The sequence below is a fragment of the Cervus canadensis genome, chromosome 13, assembly GCF_019320065.1.
Source record: "Cervus canadensis isolate Bull #8, Minnesota chromosome 13, ASM1932006v1, whole genome shotgun sequence".
In the NCBI taxonomy this organism is placed as follows: Eukaryota; Metazoa; Chordata; class Mammalia; order Artiodactyla; family Cervidae; genus Cervus; species Cervus canadensis.
In genome coordinates this window covers 42,393,619-42,412,401 of record NC_057398.1, presented here as the reverse complement: position 1 = coordinate 42,412,401, position 18,783 = coordinate 42,393,619, and the positions used below count along the sequence as shown (strand labels likewise).

General features: G+C 36.1%; 1 protein-coding gene and 1 pseudogene across 1 annotated transcript in view; one reads left to right on the top strand and one right to left on the bottom strand.

Moving 5' to 3' along the window:
• Window positions 1–18,783, bottom strand: part of NME7 (NME/NM23 family member 7) — a 226,982-nt gene that overhangs the window by 112,625 nt on the left and 95,574 nt on the right. Inside the window, exons 9-10 of the mRNA XM_043486385.1 lie at window positions 16,849–16,917; window positions 7,184–7,285 (exon numbers count right to left, since the gene is read on the bottom strand). Of these exons, the coding sequence (XP_043342320.1) occupies window positions 7,184–7,285; window positions 16,849–16,917 (171 nt within the window). The remainder of the gene's footprint in view (window positions 1–7,183; window positions 7,286–16,848; window positions 16,918–18,783) is intronic.
• LOC122452275 lies at window positions 599–1,033 on the top strand (annotated as a pseudogene).

Genomic DNA, 18,783 nt, shown 5'->3' with positions numbered 1-18,783 from the left:
CATGAGTTTGAGCAAACTCCAGGAGATAGTGAAGGACCGGGAAGTCTGTTGTACTACAGTCCAGTCCAGGGGGTCGCAAACAGACAGACAGGACTTAGCAACTGAATAACAACAGTAAATAGATTGGCATACCTAATGGTTTAAAATAAGATGGTTATTTAATTATCAAGTCTACCTCCTAGAACTAGACCATTAAATTCCTCAAACATAAGGACTGTATTTACTGGAAAGGTGGGAGGAAAGGGAGGAAAAGAAAGGAAGAAAGATAAAATGAACCAACTTCTGAGACCAAACTGAAAAAGCTATTTTATTGTTCATAAAGCTTGACTATAGTGACTAATGGTATTTCTTCTGACTTGAAATAACCATCAATATTCATCAAAAGCATATGGTCTTGAATAGGGAACTAAATTCAATATTTTGTAATAACCTATAAGGGAAAAGAATCTAAGAAGGAATAGGTACTTATATGTGTAAACAACTGAATCACTTTGATGTATACCTGAAACTAACAAGACATTGTAAATCATCTATATTTCCTTAAAATTAAAAAAATAGGGTTTACCAATACTGAAGGGAGAATGCTTTAATACCCGCCATGGCTGAGCTAATCCAGAAGAAGCTACACTGAGAAGTGGAGAAATATCAACAGCTGCAGAAGGACTCGAGTAAATCCATGTCAGGGAGGCAGAAGCTAGAGGTACGACTAACAGAAAATAGTATCATGAAGGAGGAACTGGCTCTGCTGGATGGGTCCAACGTGGTGTTTAAACTTCTGGGGTCCGTACTGGTCAAACAGGAGCTGGGGGAAGCTCGGGCCACAGTGGGTAAACGGCTGGACTACATCACAGCTCAGATTAAGTGATATGAATCCCAGTTCCGGGATCTAGAGCGGCAGTCAGAACAACAGAGGCAGACCTTTGCTCAGCTGCAGCAGGAGTTTCAAACTGCCCAGGCAGCAAAGGCAGGGCTCCTGGGAAGGCCTGACACTGTCCTGGGGGGTGGGGGAGGGGGAGGAATGAGGCAGCTCTAGGGTCTATACTGTAGCTAATAAAATGTAAAAATACCTGGTGTTTTCTGACCAATTAAAAAAAAATTTTAAACATCCATCAATCAAGTTTTTAAAAAGCATATGGTCCCGCTTGAAATCCTACACCTACACTTACAACATGATTTAGGACCCTGAGACTCCAGAGGAGAAATCAGTCCTAAATCAGCCCCAACTCCTCATTTATTAATACAAGTTCATTCACTTTCAGGTTTTATGATAAAATAAAATGTATTTTTCTTATTATAAAAGCCTTAGAGAAAAATTATAAAATATAGGAAAGTAGAATTGACTATTATTATAATCCTACATTCCAAAGACAACCACTGTTAATATTTTATATGTTAGATTAGTACCAAAATTTAAAATCCCTGTGGTACAACTTTATATAATGCAATAAATGCCAAAGAATGTTCAAACTATACAAAAAAGATCTTAATGACTCAGATAACCACAATGGTGTGATTACTCACCTAGAGCCAGACATCCTGGAATGTGAAGTCAAGTGGGCCTTAGGAAGCATCACTATGAACAAAGCTAGTGGAGGTGATGGAATTCCAGTTGAGCTATTTCAAATCCTAAAAGATGATGCTGTGAAAGTGCTGCACTCAATATGCCAGCAAATGTGGAAAACTCAGCAGTGGCCACAGGACTGGAAAAGGTCAGTCTTCAATCCAATCCCAAAGAAAGGCAATGCCAAATAATGTTCAAACTACCGCACAATTGCACTGATCTTACATGCTAGCAAAGTAATGCTCAAAATTCTCCAAGCCAGGCTTCAAGAGTATGTGAACCAAGCTCTTCCAGATATTCAAGCTGGATTTAGAAAAGGCAGAGAAACCAGAGATCAAACTGCCAACATCTGATGGATTATAGAAAAAGCAAGAGAGTTTCAGGAAAACATCTACTTCTGCTTTATTGACTATGCCAAAGCATTTGACTGTGTGGATCACAACAGACTGGAATATTCTTAAAGAGATGGGAATACCAGACCACCTTACCTGCCTCCTGAGAAATTTGTATGCAGACCAAGAAGCAACAGTTAGAACCGGACATGGAACAACAGACTGGTTCCAAATTGGGAAAGGAGTACATCAAGGCTGTATATTGTCTCCCTGCTTATTTAACTTATATGCAGAGTACATCATGTGAAATGCCAAACAAGCTGGAGTCAAGACTGCTGGGAGAAATATCAATAACCTCAGATATGCAGATGACACAACCCTTATCACAGAAAGCAAAGAGGAACTAAAGAGCCTCTTGATGAAAGTGAAAGAGAAGAGTAAAGAAGTTGGCTTAAAACTCAACATTCAAATAACTAAGATCATGGCATCCGGTCCTATCGCTTCATGGCCAATAGATGGGGAAACAATGGAAACAGGGACAGACTTTATTTTCTTGGGCTCCAAAATCACTGCAGATGGTGACTGCAGCCATGAAATTAAAAGACACTTGCTCCTTGGAAGAAAAGCTATGACAAATCTAGACACCATATTAAAAAACAAAGACATTACTTTGCCAACAAAGGTCTGTCAAAGCTATGGTTTTTCCCAGTAGTCATGTATGGATGTGAGAGCTGGACCATAAAGAAAGCTGAGTTCCGAAGAACTGATGCTTTTGAACTGTGGTGTTGGAGAAGACTCTTGAGAGTCCTCTGGACTGCAAGGAGATCTAACCAGTCAATCCTAAAGGAAATCAGTCCTGAATATTCATTGGAAGGACCGAAGCTGAAGCTGAAGCTCTAATACTTTGGCCACCTGATTCGAAGAACTGACTCATTGGAAAGGACCATGATGCTGGGCAAGATTGAAGGTGGGAGGAGAAGGGGATAACAGGGGATGAGATGGCTGGATGTCATTACCGACTCGATGGATATGAGTTTGAGCAAGCTCCGGGAGTTGGTGATGGACAGGGAGGCCTGACGTGCTGCAGTCCACGGGATCGCAAAGAGTTAGACACAACAAGCGACTGAACTGAACTCATCATACACGGTTCATAAAAAACTACAATAAAAAAGTTAAGTGGGGTAATTCCAACAATGCTTTAACGATGCAATTTGAACTCTGAAAGAGATTATGAGTTGCTTAACGAAAGACAGCTTGCTTTAGACATCTTTATTATGGCTTGGCCATGTGACAAAGCAGTAAACCTTGTACATACTGTTCAATCCATAAGTGTTCACTGAATAATTAGAAAGAAACAGAATCAGCAAATTTTTATATTCAGGACTCTTCCTTCTATGATCACTCACCTGCTCACTTCCCAACTCTTCCCCAGGAACTTTATTTCTGATTCACTGCCCTGTACTTCAACAAAAGCAATGTTGTTTTATGAATTCATACCTTTATTATTTCCCACCTTCTCCACTTAGCTAAGTTCTACTCATTCCTCACAATTTAGCTCAGCTATCATGTTCTTGAAGAAGTCTCTCCTGACTCCATCATCTATCCCCAGACTAAGCAAAATGGTATAATTCAGGACTGCCATAGTACCCAATGGGCTTCCCTGGCGGCTCAGACAGTATAGAATCCGCCTGCAAAGTGGGAGACCTGGATTCCATCCCTGGGTCAGAAAGATCCCCTGGAGGAGGGCATGGCAACCCACTCCAGTATTCTTGCCTAGAGAATCCCCATGGACAGATGAGCCTGGCAGGCTGCAGTCCATGGGATTGCGAAGAGTCACACATGACTGAGTGACTAAGCACAGCACTTAGTACCCAATATAAGTATCCAATAATGCAGTTGCCACAAAACATAGAAACTAACCACTTAAATATCTGTGCCCACTCATAGACTGTAAGCTCATTAAAGCTTCTCTCTTTACAGTCACAAATACTAGCACAGATTCAACAAATATTTATTGAATGAATGAAAGAATGAGCAAACTGATCTCATTCCCTTTTTTGTCTTAATTTTTCTCTCTTTAACTTACCTATGTTTGGTCAGCTGGTCACCCACAATTTTAACTATCTTAAAAAATGAACAAAATCCTCTTTGGCCAAACAGAAATCAAAAATTGAAATAACCCTGAGTTCTGCTTATTTATATAGCCAAAAAGTATTCCTTCTTAATATTTACAATTAATATTCAATAACTACTTAACGTCACCACCACTTTCTCCTAACGTCCCCTAAAGCAGAATCACATTTCAATATTCACTCTTTCAAAATCACACATATTATTTATTTCTACTCTTCTTTCTCCTTGAAAAGATATAGAGTAACTTTTTCTCTACTGACGCCATCACGTCTGTCCCTTTCCATTTCTAGAGCCCCTGCCTTTAATCTCTTCCAGTTCAGTTAGCTCTAGTTGCATCAAAGGAATAATTTAGTATACGGAAACTACATATAAGGAATTTCTGTTTCTTACTATACAGTATTCTAATTACACAGAATCCACAATTTTTAGCCTGTCTTTTAAAGATATTCATCATACCTTCATCTCTACCAGTATTATTCTTGTTTCCTCTAAAAAAAATATGTATTTCCTTGTGTTTCCAGGTATGCATTTCCCATTGAAGCCAAGCAAATATTCTTGACGTTATATCATAGTAAATCTGAAAATTCCTGCATGGTTACCTTTGTATATTGAGCTTTCAAGCCTTCCCTATTCTCTTTGTACCTTGATTCATTTTTTTTAATTTAAATTAATTTTTACTGCAGTATAGTCATTTTGCAATGTTGTGTTAGTTTCTGCTATAGAGCAAAGTGAATCAACTATACATATATGTATATCCACTCTTTTTTAGATACCCTTCTCATGCAGATCACCACAAAGCATTAGGTAGAAATCCCTGTACTGTACAGTAGGTTTTCATTAATTAACCATTTTATAAAAAGTAGTGTATATATGTCAATCCCAATCTCCCAATACATCCCACCCCCACTACCCCGCTTGGTATCCATGGTTGTTTTCTACACTTGAGACTCTATTTCCTCTTTGCTAATAAGTTCATCTACTCTGTTTTTCTAGATTCCACATATAAATGACATTGTACAGGATCTGTTTTTCTCTTCCTGAGTTACTCCACTCTTGAGGACAATCTCTGGGTCCATCTATGTCACTACAAATGGCATTATTTCATTCCTTTTTATGGCTGAGTAATAAACCACTTTGTCCATTCCTCTGCTGATGGACATTTAGGTCGCTTCCATGTTGTGGCTGTTGTAAACAATGCTGCAATGAAAGCCGAGGTGCACGCATCCTTTCAAATTATGGTTTTTCTCCAGCTATATGCCAGGAGTGGGACTGTTGGATTATATGGTAGATCTAGTTTTAAAAGGAGCCTCCATATTGTTCTCCATGGTGGTTGTACCACTGACAATCTAAGAGGGTTCCTTTTTCTTCACACCTTATCCACTTTGTAGATTTTTTTTTGATGATGGCCATTCTGACTGGTGTAAGATGACACCTTGTTGTAGTATTGATTTGCATTTCTGTAATAATTAGTGATGTTGAACATGTCTTCATGTGCTTTTTTGCCTGTCTTTTTTGGATAAATCTCTACGTATACATTCTGATCATTTTTTGATTATTTGTTTTTTGATATTGAAGTGCATGAGCTACTTGTACATTTTGAAGATTAATCCCTTATCAATCACTTCATTTGCAAATACTTGCTCTCATTTTGAAGGCCGTCTTTTCATTTTATTTACGATTTCCTTTGCTGTGCAAAATGTTTCAAGCTTAACTAGGTCTCATTTGTTTACTTTTGTTATATTTTCATTACTCTAGGTGGTGAACAAAAACATCCCTGTTTACATTTCTCCTCCTTCTTATTTACCTTCAGGAATATTAATTGCTCCCTTAATAAACAACCTTTTAACGTTTGTATTTTACCTGAACTGACACTACAATGCTCTGTAAGTTTTTGGGAAGAACTTTATGTGTGCACTTCTGGATTACTGTTCTCCCTTACAGAGCTTAATCCAGCAGCACACTCTGTCATATAGGTTGGCTTTTTAATTTAAGTTGGCTAATTTATAGGTGACCCTAGAGGTAAAAAATCCACCGGCCAATGCAGGAGACACAGGAGATGTGGATTCAACCCTTGGATCAAGAAGATCCCCTGGAAGGGGACATCACAACCCACTCTAGTATTCTTGTCTGGAGAATTCCATGGACAAAGGAGCCTGGTGGACTACAGTCCATAGGGTGACCAAGAGTCGGGCACCACTGAAGAGACTTAGCATGCACCAGTAATTTACTACCTTACATTTAAGGGGACTCAGTAAATGCAATTAAACTGAACTGACTGTTCTTCAATAAACTTTACAAGTGATAGTGAAATAAACAGTAAATTTAAATTATAGTTAGTGTTTAAAATCAGTAATATTTCCTACACATCTTAGAATACTTGCATAGAGCTTTTGCATATGTATTCAATTGTTATTTCTGCTTTTAAACCTCATCCCCACTTCAAACTTCATTCCTTTTACCACTAAATGTACATGTAACGAAACCTGAAGGAAACTGAAGGGCATACTAGAGAATATCACTTTTCACTTAAGTCTCACTGCTCATAATTATTTACACATCTGGTATGAAGCCATCATATCAATATTCTCCACATTGAGGGCTTTATTTATGGCCTTTGGTGGCTCAGATGGTAAAGAATCTGCCTGCAACACAGGAGACCTGAGTTTGATCCCTCCCCAAGGGCCAGGGAGATCCCTCGGAGAAGGGAATGTACCCACTCCAGTATTCTTGCCTGGAGAATTCCATGGACAGAGGAGGCTGGTGGGCTATAGTCCATGGGGTCACAAAGAGTCAGATGCAACCGAGTGACTAACACTTCGACTTTCATGTCAAAGGATAATTAATATGTTAGATAGTTTCTATCACCGAGATTAACAAATTTACTTATACAATTTAGCAACAAGAAACAGTAAAAGGAAATGCCACAGTAAATGTTTCTGCCCATATATTGTCACTAGGTTAGTAAAAAAATTCACTTTTGGGGGCATACTATCTAAGAAACAAATAACATCAAATGCTATTTTGAATAAAACTTTGTGTACATATATTCATTTTGTATTATTTTTTTTCAAGAACAAACTAAAGGTATCAAAAACCCATTAAGATATTTAGTTAATGGATAAAACAGACTTGATCAATATATTAAACAAAAACTTACAGGATCAGCAGGTCCACAGAATTCTCGAAATGTCATTGTAGGATTAGTTTGTTGAATCTCCATTGCTACACAAGGCCCAGAATACATTTCTGTCACCATTTCCTATAATATATAAATAAGATAATATTAACAAATGAGTAGAATTTAATAATCTTTTGCTTCTCTTCTATTAATTGTACTACTATTCTACTGAACCTAAAATGTTAAAGTTATCTTTGACTTCTTCTCCACCTGTACCCTCTATGCCAACCAGTTCCCACATTTTGTCCATTTTTCCTACAAAAATGCATTTTAGATATGTTCCCTTGTCTCCATTCCTACTATTATCATACTAATGCTTTATCACTTGATAACATTCACTATTTGAAATTATCTTCTAGTACATATTTCTCTTAAAAGGCTCTCTCCTCTCAAACAGAATACTATCAATTGAACATTTAAAAAGATATATATTCCAAAGCGTTTCTCCCAAAGAAACTTATAAAAATCATAATGAGCTTCAGCAATGAGGAATAATAGGCATCAGATTCGTTTTCTCACATTAAACATCTAGAAACGAAAGGCAATAAACATATATTGTTTTCAGACACTGAACCATCGATAGACAGCACAGTACCATGATCCTCAAGAGAAGGAAAATGAATGGGCTAAGCTGTACAACTGCCCATCTTACTGCCTGAAGGCGTCTAGACAGTGAAACAAATACAGGAAACACAAAAGAGCCCAACATTCTCACTGAAAAGAACATCGAGACTGGAGTTTAGGGAGGCCAGTGAGGCTACGATTTGCCGAACAGAATACTAGAGGAAGCGGGAGAGCAACAAGAGAGTAAGCCTCAGGATCTGCAGAGAAGTTTTTGAGTCTTAGATTAAGAGTCTGTGTATATATAGAGGATACTACCGAAGGCTGAGAAAAGAACTCCCAGAAAGCAGTAAATGAAACAATTCATAAATACAGTATAAGACTGGGAAGAATCTGTACTCCTACAAGCTGGAGTGGAAAGCCGCCATATGATATACAGGGCATCATGTAGAGTCCACAGAATGGTGTTATACCCTAGTTGTTAGTTTGGTCACTAAGGGTATACAACACTTTGTGACTGCATGAACTGCAGGACGCCAGGCTTCTTTGCCCATCGCTATCTCCCTAAATTTGCTCAAACTCACGTCCATTGAGTCAGTGATGCCATCCAACCATCTCATCCTCTGCTGTCCCCTCCTCCTCCTCCCTCCATCTTTCCCAGCATCAGGATCTTTTCTAATGAGTCGGCTCTTTGCATCAGGTGGCCAAAGTATTGGAGCTTCAGCATCAGTCCTCCCAATGATATTCAGGGTTGATTTCCTTTAGGATTGACTGGTTTGATCTCCCTGCATTTCAAGGGATTCTTAAGAGTCTTCTCCAACACCACAGTCCAAAAGCATAAATTCTTTGGCATTCATCCTTCTTTATGGTTCACCTCTCATATCCATACATGGAAAAAAACCATAGTTTTGACTACACAGACCTTTGTCAACATAGTAATGTCTCTGCTTTTTAAAACACTGTTTAGGTTTGACATAGCTATTTTTCCAAGGAGCAAGGGTCTTTTAATTTCATGGCTGCAATCACCATCTGCAGTGATTTTGGAGCCCAAGAAAATGAAATCTGACACTGTTTCCACATTTTCCTCATCTATTTGTCATGAAGTGATAGGACCAGATGCATGATCTTAGGTTTTGGAATGCTGAGTTTGAAGCCAGCTTTTCACTCTCCTCTTTCACATTCATCAAGAGGCTCCTTAGTTCCTCTTCATTTTCTGCCACTAAAGTATACCATAATAGTTGGCCTAAACTTGCCTTATGTATGAAACACTCTGTATCTATCCTGTGAAAGTTTAAAAGCAAGTCTCACAAGTGTCAAACTGATCCCAAGTAACTTGTCCAAGGGCCAGAACAAAATCAAACATTTTTTAAAGGAATACAGCAACACCATGTAACAGTGTAAATTTCACAACACCAGTACATAACAAAAATTGCCAGCATACAAAGAAGTAGGAAAATATAAACTATCACCAGAACCAAACTCAAGAGACAGAAACCCAGCGATGACAGAAATATGGATGTAATTAGACAAGAAGTTTTAAAAGTCACTATAAATAGGTTCTACATGCTCAAATTATAGAAGAAAACATGTACATAATACACGGCAAAAAAAAAAAGATATATAAAAAGATCCAAACAAAACTTCTAGAGATGAAAACTACATCTGAATTTATAAGTGATGGAGGATAAACCCTTGTAGAAGATCAGTGAATTTGAAGGAATGCAACAGAAACTATTAAAAAGCAAGCATGGAAAGAAAGAAGAGTGAAGAAAAACTTAAATTTTAAAAAAAGACTATGGGACAACGTCTCGCAGTGTAATTAGAGCCTCAAAAGAAGAAAGGATGATGAACAGAAGTGTATTTTGAGAATTAATCACTAAAAAGTTTTTAAATTTGATGAAACTTATAAACTCACAGATATAACAAAATCCAAAGTGGAAAGAAAAATAAAGTAGGGCACATCATTATCAGATTGGCTATAAAACAAGAACAACAATAACAAAAAAAACGCAGTAAAAAATAGTGAAACATTTTTTCACTGTAGAAACATCAAAAACAAAAAAAAAGAACAAAGATAAGAATAAAAACAACAACTTTACATGTAAATCCATGGCTGATTCATGTCAATGTATGACAAAACCCACTACAATATTGTAAAGTAATTAGCCTCCAACTAATAAAAATAAATGGAAAAAAAAACAACAACTTATGTCAGATTCTATAATCAGTTGAGAAATATTTGGAAAATATTTTTCGAAATGAATGAAAAATAAAGACTTTTTCAGTGTATAGGTATTTAACCTCTTTGGTTAAGTTCATTCATAGGTATTTTACTCTTTATGACCCAATTTCAAATGGGGATTGCTTTCTCACTTTATCTTTCTGATAGTTCATTTTAGTGTACAGCAAACCAATAGATTTCTATATGTTAACCTTGAATCCTGCAACTTTACTGAATTCACTTAATTCTAGTAGGGTTTTTTTTTTTTTTTTTGGTGGAGACTTTAGGATACTCTCTATATAATACCACTTATTGCTGTTTAGTTGCTAAGTTGTGTCTCACTCTTTGTGACCCCATAGACTGCAAACCAATAGTCTCATCTGCCCACCGGAATTTCCCAGGCAAAAATACTACAATGGGTAAGCATTTCCTTCTCCATGGGATCTTTCCAACCCAGGGATCACACGTGCATCTACTGCATTGGCAGGTGGATTCTTTAACTCTGAGCTTCCAGGGTAGCATATAATACCATATCATCTGCAAATAGTGACAGTTTTACTTCTTCCTCGCAATTTGAATGCCTCTTATTTCTTTTACTTATCTGATTACTATGGCAAAGACTTCTAATACTATGTTAAATAGAAGCAGGGAGAGTTGGCATCTTGTCTTGGAAGTAAAAGACCTATGCTATGTAAACTATAGAATACTGATGAAGGAAACTGAAGATGATGCAAAGATATCCAGTGTTCTTGGATTGAAGAAAGTAATATTGTTAAAATAGCTATACTATCCAAGGCCATCTACAGATTTAATGCAATCTCTATCAAAATATCCATGACATTTTTCACAGAACTCAAACAAATAGTCCTAAAATTTATATGGAACTACAAACGACCCTGAACTGTCAAAGCAATCTCGAGGGGGAAAAAATGCTGGAGGTATCATGCTCCCTGACTTTAGACTACACAGGAAAGCTACAGTAGTCAAAACAACATGGTACTGGTACAGAGACAGACACATAGATGAAGGAACAGAATAGAAGGCCCAAAATAAACCCATACACTTATGATCACTCTATAATAAAGAAGGCAAGAATATACAATGGGAAAAGACAGTCCCTTTAACAAGTGATGCTGGGAAAACTGAACAGCTACATGTAAGAGTGAAATTAGAATATTTTCTTACACTGTATAAAAAATATACTCAATATAGATTAAAGACCTAAATGTAAGACCTGAATCCAAAAAAAATTACTTCTACAAGAAAATACAGACAGAATACTCTTCAACATAAATTACAGCATTACTTTTTTTTTGGATCAGTCTCTTAGGCAAAAGAAATAAAAGCAAAAATAAATAAATGGGAACTATTAAACATAAAAAGTTTTATAGAGCAAAGGAAACCATCAACAAAATGAAAACACAACATACTGAATGGGAGAAAAGATTTGTAAATGCTATGATTGATAAGCAGTTAATATCAAAAATGAAGAGCTCATAGAACTCAAAGTCAAAAAATAAAAAACTCTGTTAAAAAATGTGGAGGGCTGAATAGACATTTTTCCAAAGAAGACATACAGATGGCCAACAGACATACAGATGGCCAAAATCTCTCAAATTTTGTTTGTCTGAGAAAGTCTTTCTTTTTGATTGAAAGATCACTGACTTACAATACTAGTTTCAGGTGTACAACACAGTGATTCAATATTTTTATAGATTACATTCCATTTACAGTTATTACAAAATAATGGCAATATTCTCCTGATAGTTTATCCTTTATACCACTAATCAGAGAAATGCAAATAAAAGCACCATGAGATATCACACCTGCTAAAACAGCTACCATCAAAATGTCTACAAATAACAAATGCTGGCAAGGATGCGCAGAAACAGGAACCTTAGTACACTGTTGGTGAGAATGTAATTGGTGCAGCCACTATGGAAAACAATATGCAGGTTCCTCAAAAAAAGTAAAAACAGAACTACCATATGATCCAGCAACTCCACTGCTGGATATAAATCTGAATAAAAAAAAAAACACTAATTCAAAAAGATATATGTATTCCAATAGCGGCATTATTTTCAAGAGCCAATATATGGAAGCAATCTAAGTATCCAACAATAGGTGAATGAATAATGAAGATGTGATATATACATACAATGGAATACTACTCAGTAATAAAAAAAGAACAAAATTCTACCACCGGCAACAATGTGGATAAACCTAGAATGTATTATTCTTAGTGAAATAAGTCAGAGAAAGACAAATATTCTGTATGTTACCACTTAGATGTGAAATCTTGAACATAAAACAAACAAATGTATATTACAAAACAGAAACAGACTCACAGATACAGAGAACAAACTAACAGTGACCAGTAGGGAGAAGAAAGGGAGTAGGGACAAGACGAGGGTATGGGGTTAAGAGATACAAACTATCATGTATAAAATAAGCAGCAAGGATAAACTATCAGGGGAATATTGCCATTATTTTGTAATAACTGTAAATGGAATATAATCTATAAAAATATTGAATCACTGTGTTGTACACCTGAAACTAACATAATATTGTAAGTCAATGATCTTTCAATCAAAAAAGAAAGACTTTTTCAGACAAACAAAATCTGAGAGAATTCACCACCACCAGCCCTATACCATAGAAAATGTTAAAGGAGGTTCTTCAGACAGAATAAAAATACCAGAAAAAATTTGGAACCACACAAAACAATGGTAAATATGTGGGTAAATATAAAACATGTTTCACAGCAATTAAAAATGAAAATTTAATTGATTATTTAAAGCAAAAATATTAAAAATGTATCATAAAGCTTTTAACATATAAATGTAAAATGTACAACAGCATGCAGAGTAAGAGGGAGGAAATACATGTATACTTTTTTAAGCTTCTTAACTGTATATGTGAAGTGGTTTACGGAAAAACGTGGTCCAAAATATAGTGCCTCTCACTGAAAGATTCAGTGAATGGAACACTTCAGACAGAACTGATAACAAATATAAAGACCTAGAGGAAGAAGTACAGTTTGGTATATGAAGATCAGTAAAGAGCTATGATATCAGGAGCTGAGTGAGACCACAGGAAAGTAATTAAGAGATGAGGCCCAGGGGACTTCCCTGCTTGTCCAGTGGTTAAGACTGCCTTCCAAAGCAGGGAGTGTGGGTTCGATCCTGATCAGGGAGCTAAGATTTCACATGCCTTGTGGACAAAAAGACAAAACATAAAACAGAAACAACATTGTAACAAATTCAGAAAAGACTTTAAAAATAGTACACATTAAAAAAAAAAGAAAGAAAAGGGATGGGGTCAGAGCACGGTAGGCCATGTAAACCATGTTAATGACTTTGGAAGGCTTATAATACCCAATGTCAAAGTAAAATAAAGGCAATTTATTATAGACCAGTATTTAAATATTAATCAGAACTCAATCATCATGTCTACTAAAAATGCCAGAAGTTAAAAAAGGAAGGAGAGGACTTCATAATTAATATGGTAAACAGATCCCTACTCATTAGAACCCCTAAATTATGTCCCTGAAGTTACTTCACTAATTCACAAAGGTCATATGAAATTGATTTTTATGGATAATTATGTTGAGGAGGATCTCTGTCTCATGATATGAAGTACTGCCCACACATAAATGTCAAGAGCCTAAATCCTCAGTCAGGGCAGAAGAAGGGATGAGAAGGGATAATTCTCTTTTTAGTTATCCAAAAAGAGAAGTGCCAGTTTTGTCCACCTTTCTTTGATGTGTGTGTCTCTCTCCCTTTCAGTGTTAAATGCTATTAAAATGATAAGCAGAGGGCTATACAGAACACAAAGAAAATGTTGAAAAAAGGACTGCATCAAAAACATAAAGTGATCCTTAAAAATTGAACTTGAGAATTCTGTTAATAGATTAAGAGAATTAACAGAATTCTCAAACCTAAGTTTTTACTTAAGTAAAAAATAATCAAACAAAAAAGTACTTGTTTCCTTCCTTAATAGCCCTTTGACTACACTCCTTAAGTAGTTGAAAGGGAGTATCTGATTTAATACCCATCCTCACCAGGACATAAGCTCCAAGAATGCAGGCTCCCTGGTATCCAACACACTGTCTGTTCCACAAGCAGTAATATATGTGTGGCAAATAACTGGATCATGATAACACTGTAAGATAGTAATTATTACCTTTTCATGATTGCAAATGCTGAAGCAGCAAATTTAAGTGTAAATGATCAACATGGAATCTACTATAAAGAATGTCAGCTATAACAATAAAATTTTCAAGGAAATAACTTTTCCTAGCTTCAGTAAAATTTTATATCAAATAAATATAGTAACATCTCAAAGATACCTGGATATTGATATATTCTGTCTCATATCATATGAGCCAGTGCATTCTCCCATTAACAGAATGTTATAAATCAACCATTTGAAATATATGTTTTAAGCTGAATAAGCCATTTTTAGCTGAATAAAAATTATAACCATTACTAAAAATTACTCACAAGACTAGTAATTAGTCTGGAATAAAGTAGTTTTTCCCTTCCAAAAAGTCCCTCTGTTCTTTCTCCTAAGTAGGTTCTTTTATTATTATTACAAAATTTAATTAATAATTATAGAGGATATCTTACTGAGAAGATTAAACAGAAGAAAGTACATCAACACCAATCATTCTGAGCTGTTTTGACATTAAAGTATAATATTGCTACTGGCATTCAAATTCCTGATTTCTCAGGAAAAATGACACATCCACCCAATGATACATTTATCTTAATCTCCAGAATCCTGAGTTCAAAAAATTCCAGGTGTAAATGTATACTATACAAAAATTGCATGTATGGCATTTATAAAACACAACATATAGTGTTGTACACATGAAACTGATGTACATTATAAACCAATGTTATCTCAACAAAAAGTAAATTAAAAAAGATAATCTTTTTTATTTTTTTAAGTTGTTTACCAACAGGAAATATGACCTACCTCAGATATGTATATAAAATATTAATGTATGTTTTATATTAATGTTATATATTAATGTATATAAAACATTAATTAATCAACTACTACTTGTTACCAAATTCAATACTATCTGATGTTGTAGGAGAATATAACTCAGGATCAAAGGTAATGTGAGAAAAATATCCATGAGTCTATCTTATAAACAGTAAAACTATAATATAAGGTGCATTAACAAAGGTAGTTGCTTTTAACTATATATTTAAAAATTAATGTAACACATAAAAGAAGGGAAATGTAAAAAAGAAAGATTTTTAAAATGGAAAACAGTTGTCACTGGTTGAATAAATGATGTTAAGAACACACTTTAAAATTTCTTCCATTCAAAAAAAGAAAAGGCATAACTCTAAAATGAAGAAGCTGATAAGATTAAAGTTTGAAAAGCTGTAACAATAGGAAAAGCACTTTGGTTCCTCTAAAGAAGGGTAGAACACTAGCAGTATGCTAAATGCAAAATATAAGATTTCATCATCAGTCTTTCACTATGTACGACTAAACAGGAGAAAGACTCAGGCCAGCTCTTGGACCAGTGCCTTTTTCCTTTTCTAAAGTAGGTTGAGGACTTCCCTGTTGGCTCAGTGCTAAAGAATCCACTTGCCAATGCAGAAGATACGGGTTCAATCCCTGACGCAGGAAGAGCCCACATACCGCGGCCCACATACCACATGCCCCACAACTACCTGCAACTATTAAAGCCCCTGCGCCCTAGAGCCCGTGCTCCCCAACAAGAGAAGCCACGACGATGAGAAGCCTGTGTACCGCAACCAGAGTAGCCCCACTCTTGGCAACTTGAGAAAAAAACCATGCACCAGTGAAGACCTAGCACAGCCAAATATAAATAAATAAATTTAAAAAAAATTAGAAATAAATTTTTTAAAAATTAGAAATAAATCTTTTAAAAACTAGGTTAAAAGGAAAGGGTGTAGAGAGGTGAGGAGAGGGGAATCTAGTCTCACTGTCAGGGTGAACTTTACGCAAAAAGAAAAAAAAAAGGAAAATGCCCTATAAAGCAATATGGGTGATGAGGCAGGCCACCAGCACAAATGTATCTAATTTGACAAAAGGGGAAGGAAACTAACTTTGATTAAATATCTGTCATGTGTTAAAGAACAACACTTGGTTTATTTGAATACAGTCTTGTCTTCAAGAATGAATTTCATTGCTCTCTAAACAGTTCCCCTTAAGTCTTACTATTTATTCACTCTCCACTGTATTTTCAGATGATTCTATCTGCATTTGTATCATTAAGTAGACTATGCTATGAAATAACTGCTATGCAACTACATCAAGAACTTTTTGCTCTCAACTTTTTAAAGCATTTTCAACAGTCTTCTACCTTGAGAATATTATCTCCATATGCTGTGCTTATTCGCTCAGTTGTTTTGGACTCTTTGTGACCCCATGGGCTATAGCCCACTTGGGCTACAGGCTCCTCTGTCCATGGGGATTCTCCAGGCACGAATACTAGAGTGGGTTGCCATGCCCTCCTCCAGAGGATAGTCCCAACCCAGCGATAGAACCCAGGTCCCCTGCACTGCAGGCAGATTCTTTACCGTTTGAGCCACAAGGGAAGCCTATCAAAATGTGTCAATATCTCGGCAAAGTGATTTTTGGATTTCTGTATATTTTTGTTCCATAAATAAAATAGCATCATATTTTAAAAACTGACCCATCGGCTCTCAGGGATAAAAATACTCCAGTCATTGGTATGATCAGTTGTCAACTGGCAGAACTGTGAATACTTCAAGGAATACTTTCACAATTACTAATTATACTGAGATCTACAAAATCTGAGATACACAAGTTTTCAGTACCAATGCTTTACATTCACTTCAGTACTTACATTATACTCAGACACGACTCCTTTGTAAACTTCATAAAACTCTTCAACATTAATCCGATCCATGTTAAACTATATTTTTAAAAAAAGAAAAACATGTCAACCAAAAAAATAGAATGAATCACACTTAGCACTCAATATTTATGTTCTCTCAGATATATTTTCTTTAAAATTTAAACCCTGAAGAAATAAGTCTTTGAAGAAGTGTTAAAGTTCAGTCCATCAATAATAAATTATTGTTTATCAAAAATAAGAACTTGTTTGTAACATTTATCGAGTACTTAATATATCAAGCATTGTTCCAGGTGCTGTTCGTGTACTATCTTATTTAATTATAACAATCGCCCCACAATATAAGTAATGTTAACAGCTCCAATTTACAAATGAGGTGAAGACTCAGTGAGGTAATATAACCTTCACTACCTGGCATTTCATCTCAAACTGTCTGATCCCACTGATTGGGCGCTCAACTACATACAATCTATGTTATTGGAAAAAAACCTCATTCTTCATACAAAAAAAGACATAGGCACAATTTAATTTTGTTTATCAATAAATCAGTGGCAAAAGGAAGCAACATTACCAAAGAAAATTTCTCCAAATTTTGTAGAGGGGCCTGGAAATAATACCCTTATCCTCCCAGGCATTCAGAAAAATCCCCTAGTTAGTCTGGCTCATAATAATGCACTGACACCATTCATTTGAAAATCCTACTATTCTTCAGAAAGAATTGGCAGAGTGTGCTAGTAAGGTAAAGCTACAAAGACTCACTCTTATCCAAGCTGGATTCAAACTTAGAAATAAAATTTCATTAAGTTCTAGAGTCTCAAGAACCAAAACCTTACATTTTTAAAAACTAGACACAGACTTTCCAATTTTGTTTTGCTCCCTACTTTGTCCTTTTATTGTTGCCAGGATTGAAGATCACAAAGCGTCTCCCTACCCAGACAACAGTTCAAACTATTTAGTATCATAGTTCAGTTGAGTGCAGTCACTCAGCTGTGTCCGACTCTCTGTGACCCCATGGAATGCAGCACAGCAGGCTTCCCTGTCCATCACCAGCTCCCAGAGCTTGCTCAAACTCATGTCCATCGCGTCGGTGATACCATCCAACCATCTCATCCTCTGTCGTCCCTTTTCCTCCCGCCTTCAATCTTTCCCAGCATCAGGGTCTTTTCCAATGAGTCACTTTTTCCCATCAGGTGGCCAAAGTATTGGAGCTTCAGCTTTAGCATGAGTCCTTCCAATGAATATTCAGCACTAATTTCTTTCAGGATTGACTGGCTGGATCTCCTTGTTGTCCAAGGGACTCTCAAGAGTCTTCTCCAACACCACAGTTCAAAAGCATCAGTTCTTCAGTGCTCAGCTTTCTTTATAGTCCAACTCTCACATTCATACATGACTACTGGAAAAACCATAGCTTTGATTATATGAACCTTTGTTGGCAAAGTAATGTCTCTGTTTTTTAACATGCTATCTAGGTTGGTCATAGCTTTTCTTCCAAGGAGCAAATGCCTTTTAATTTCATGGCTTCAGTCACCATCTACAATGATTTTGGAGCCCCATAAAATAAAGTCTGTTACTGTTTCCATTGTTTCCCCATCTATTTGCCATGAAGCGATGGGACCGGATGCCATGATCTTAGTTTTTTGAATGTTGAGTTTTAAACCAACTTTTTCACTCTCCTCTTTCACTTTCATCAAGAGGCTCTCTAGCTCTTTTTTGCTTTCTGCCATAGGGTGGTGTCATCTGCATATCTTGAGGTTACTGATATTTCTCCCAGCAATTTTGATTCCAAATTGTGCTTCATCCAGCCTGGCATTTCACATGATGTATTCTGCATAGGCAACACAGCTATTACAGGGAGGGAACTTTGTTTGATTTCAATATCTTATTCAATATTCATACAACTTCTTATATTACTAATATTATAAAATA